Source organism: Monopterus albus, unplaced genomic scaffold, assembly GCF_001952655.1.
Source record: "Monopterus albus unplaced genomic scaffold, M_albus_1.0 scaffold343.1, whole genome shotgun sequence".
NCBI lineage: Eukaryota > Metazoa > Chordata > Actinopteri > Synbranchiformes > Synbranchidae > Monopterus > Monopterus albus.
Genome location: NW_018128223.1, coordinates 278,368 through 283,026, shown reverse-complemented (window position 1 = coordinate 283,026; position 4,659 = coordinate 278,368). Strand labels below are relative to the sequence as shown.

The window sequence follows — 4,659 nt, the reverse complement described above, 5'->3', positions numbered from 1 at the left end:
GAGCAAGAGAGTGTGATCAATGTGCCATCTTAGAAGAGAGCAAGAAAAATAAGCAGGACCAGAATCTGTGCCTTATTGCCAAACTGGGTGAGATAAGTCACTGTACTATTTATTCTCCTATCACATAGAACAGTACCTACTCTGCAGATTAACACTAACTGTTGTGAGGAAGAACACATTTATGTTTTGCTTATACGTTTAGTTTAGATGCTTGAAGCACTTTAATATTCATTCACCAGTGTTCCCCACAGAATTAGGTTCTATTTGTCATGGTAGCTAGCAGGGGGTGGGTTTTACGCTTTCACAATAGGTTTTTGTGTGTGTTTTTAAATATAATAATACTAAAGTAGCTCTGTGCAGTTTGTCTGACCTGTCCCTTCTGCACTAGCTCTCCCACAGCAGCAGCATGTTGGCTGCTACCCTCCTCCTACATCTCTCTCTTCCTGACCCTCTCTTGCTGCAGCACTGGTTGAAGCCAGTAAATATTCAAAACAAATCAATGGATCTTTCCAATCCCACTGATTGGGCTGATCAGCCTTCCCACAAGTGTTTTTTGATATTCCCTTGGACTGAGGGAGCAAACATTCAGCTTCAGAGTTCATGAACTAGCCTTTTAGCAGTCTGCATACACCCATACTATACACAGCGTGCTGACCTCGGCAACAGCTGTGTTCTAATGTTACCTTAGCCAGTCTTACTAGCTTCTTAATGACATATTAGAAGAGTTGGGTCTCCGCAATTGGCAGAGTGGGATCTCTTCACAAATGGCCCATCGTCATGTGTATGTGTGCCAAAGAGAGAAATAGAGCTTTGCATGGAGGGACTGGGTATATACATGTGCTGTGCGTGGCACTACATTGAAATAAGATTTAACCTATTTTAAATCAATATGTGGCAGTCAGTGTTGGCACTGTCGTGGCCCGCCACAAATAAATCAATGTATGGGAAACACTGTCCATTCATTCATCTTTTATTTGTACAGGGTAGTCCAGTGAGAGCTATTTCTGACTCTTTTGCATGGATGCCCTGTTTACACAAGATAAAACACAAGCAAAACAAACATTTAACCTTTATTAATAGGTGAACTGTTGATAAAGAAGATATAAGGTTGGGCTTTTGCAATGACATCAGTCTTCTAAACTGTACTTTGTAGTTTAATGCTATATAATACAACTTTATTTAAACAGTATTAGAATATTGCTAAATGATGAATAGTCCCTTAAAATTAGCGGAATACGTAGTTTCTGTGGGACAAGTAGCTGTACACCTACCCCCTTCCCCCCAAGTGTCTTTCAGGCACATCATTTTTCCTTCCCTTGACAACAAGAGATAGCTACTGGCATGCTGATGGGCATAATGCTATTAACTGTGATGTAAATTGTGTGCCATTTGTTCCACAGAGAAGGAAAGAAACAGTCTTGAGGATGAAAACAGAAAACTACATGCAGAACTGCAAAAATTTAAGATGTACTGGTAAGATCTTTTGTATGGTATAGCCATGGTTTCTCAGCATGTTGTTTTTGCAAAGGTGTTTAAATAAATGAAATGCACACATTTACTGTAAAATCTGTCCAAGGCAGCTCTAAATACTGCACGTCTTACAGCTGATACAAACGTCATAGTGGTTTCATTTCTGCTTTGGATTTTACTATGTCTTTCACTATATTTTTTCCTTGACTGAGTCTAAAAAGTCTAGAATACCAGCTAAATGGAACATACAGTATATTGTGCCTGTCCCCAACAGAGCTGCCAGCCTGTGTTTTTTGTGTAGCAATTACTCATTTAGATATCAAAGCATGCTCGAATGATGTCTCTTTAAAGTGGTGACACCTTGTGAGCTTGACCTGTTGTGCAGTTATGTTAAAGTCTACCCCAATTGGCCTTCCTGCAGAAAAGCAAAAGAATTCGAAAAACAGTTTGACCAGCCATAGCGCCAGATGCCCCAGCCACACCGCACTGTCGCCTCCCCGCTGCAATAACTAATATTAATAATATGCAATAACTAATATTATTAGTTAACTAAAATAACATGAATATTAGTTAACTAATAATAATATTAGTTATTGCAGCTGAACCCGTAATTGCACCTTGGCAAAAAAAAGGTGCATGTGCTGCAAAAATGGACTGTTACTGGGAGAGCTGGCCATATCTCCAGACTTCCCCACCTTGCATTCTGCAGCCTGCAATAACATTACTGATACTAACATCAGTCATCAGGGCTCTGCAGGTTAATAGTTGAACATCAAATGATATGCATTTTCAGAGCAGTATTTACGTACTGACAATTGGTGTGAAGTAAAGGTGATGAACTTACGTAGACTTTGTCTGGGCCAGTCAGGTCTGAAAAAGGCACTCAAACACACCACACCGACTACAGCTAATGGCCAACTAGCCTGTACATTCTCCGCCTGCATGAGGAAGAACTGACTGCGGATATGCAAGATATAGACAAAGCAGCTCTTGCTCACCACAGCTGCCACTTACAGCTGCTTTTAATTGAGAATATGTCTGAGAAGATGCTGCAAATGGCACTGGTGTTGTCAGGCCATGGTATTTTGGTTGTGGAAGAAGAAAGGAGAAATTGCAGTAAATTGGTGAAATCATGGTTACTACAGAGATGGGCTTGGGGGTTTCCTGAGCCATTCTCTTCGTGTGCATGGATTCGCTAAGCTGAACAGCCAATCAGAATGGCCTCTTTCACTGATGCGGTCTGCTGTTGATTCAACATGCTGAATCGGTTGAAAAACTGCCAACAGGGTCCAACTAATGCTAACGGTGTAGGTCATTGTTGTGTAAATGGTGACTAAATAAGTTTCCCCTTTGGAGATGAGTAAGGTTTTTATCTCAATAAGAGCCCTCCATACATATCTAAAGGGGGACAGGTTGATGGCTCCAAGTTTACGGGTAAAGTTTCAATTCCCAGGTAAACATTATAGGTCTTATTTTTAACAGCTCACAGTGCCAGCGGGCTTCAACTCCAGAGGACAAAGACGGTTTCATCCCAGACTCCCCAGTCCTGCCGAGCTCACTGCCCATGGCAAATAAACTGAAAAAACGTAAACTTAATAAAAACAAGCATGTTTACTATGCAGAACTGCCTTTACCACCACCATCCAACAATTTGCTTCTCAATGGTCAGTCTGTTTTAAGTAACCTTCAGAATTTTTCCAAACCATTTATGAAGGCACCAAGTGTAACTTGTGGAGTTTTTGTTTTAGTGCCTGTTGAAGCGTCAAAGAATCCTGGAGGAGTGCTTGTACCCAACACCTGTGAATTGGACACATGCCAAATCTCAAGTAGGTGGTCATTTAAGTATGTGTTCACTGTACTCTGTCATTTCATTTTAAAATGAATAAAAACAGGAAGGGCCGTACATATTTGTAAGAACAGGAATTGGAGTTTTAGTATCTGACATGCTGGTTTGCTCTAATTTTGTCAGATCTTTTTCCCTTGAAAGACTGTGCGCACACACAGGGTATCTCAGAATCAGAATTTCATGCAAGGCCAGAGTAAGCAGAATTATTGGCACGCAGTTATGTTGGCATGGTGGGGGCTAATTGTAGTGACGCTGTGATCATTTCACTTGCATGGCTGTACAAATGTGAAAACTTATAAGGATGCCCTGGTGTGACTGATCCTTGTGTCAGGGTCGTGTACAAGACCAGGGCCCGTATTCACAAAGCATCTTAGAATTCTCTCAGAGAGCTCCTATCTTAGCCTAAAAAGTCCTAGCCGGGAGTCCTAGACTAAAAGTAATTTAGGAAACTTCTCAGAGCAACTCTGAGCAAGGAAAGTACAGCGGTCTTTTCCAGGATGACAATGCTTACACCTTTAGGGCACAAGGGGCTGAACGACATGATGAGTATGAAAATGATGTGAATCATATGCTGTGGCCCTCACGGTCACTGGATCTCAACCCAGCTGAACACCTACAGGAGATTATTGATCACCATCATCAAAATGCTAATTGCTAATAGTAGTAGTAGTAATTAGTGTTTAAAAACCTTCATCATGTGAAAGAGTCTTGTGCTTTCAGTCTCATTCATTCCCCCTAACCTCCTCTGCCTCATGTGGATTTTGTACTACGTCACCTCACTTCCTCCTCCAATTGTGTCATAATTACTACGGCCTAGAGGTCACCTAACCGTAACATATTTCTCTTGGTCGTAATAACCTGCTGGCTTAAATGACATATGGACTCACATTTTACAGGAGGACAGGCTCTCAGCAACAATAGATCAATAACATTATGTGTAAATGCCTAAGGTGCCATTTCGCTGCTGAATGGATGTTTTCATGTGTATCCTTCGTATCTCCATTCTCCATGTCACTGCTGTTGATGTTTGCTTCAAGCCAACACAAGGAAGATGCCATTGTCATTGAAGCTGTGTCTAGAAGGACATTTAGAGGCTTCTATATATATGAATGCATTGAATTTCAGATATATAAATATGTCTCCTTCAGGCTGTCATCTCTAAGTATAAACCTAGAACAACAGTCCTCTTTCTGTGATATGATACTCTCAGAAGTGGACGGGTGTTTCTTTCTTTCTATATATTTGAAGCATGAACTTAAACAAAGATGTATACGCTGCCCCGGACACACACACACCCCTAAATAGTTTTTAAAGCCCATATGGTAGTGTCGTCAGCAAATGTC

The 4,659-nt window shown here is 41.0% G+C and overlaps 1 protein-coding gene across 1 annotated transcript in view; it reads left to right on the top strand.

Moving 5' to 3' along the window:
* Positions 1–5: 5 nt before the first annotated feature.
* The window catches only part of LOC109974678 (DNA endonuclease RBBP8-like), a gene marked incomplete at both ends in the record, with an annotated part of 27,012 nt that continues 22,358 nt past the window's right edge, over positions 6–4,659 (top strand). The window contains 4 exons of the mRNA XM_020625011.1: positions 6–87; positions 1,401–1,473; positions 2,953–3,134; positions 3,219–3,296. Coding sequence (XP_020480667.1) covers positions 6–87; positions 1,401–1,473; positions 2,953–3,134; positions 3,219–3,296 — 415 coding nt within the window. The remainder of the gene's footprint in view (positions 88–1,400; positions 1,474–2,952; positions 3,135–3,218; positions 3,297–4,659) is intronic.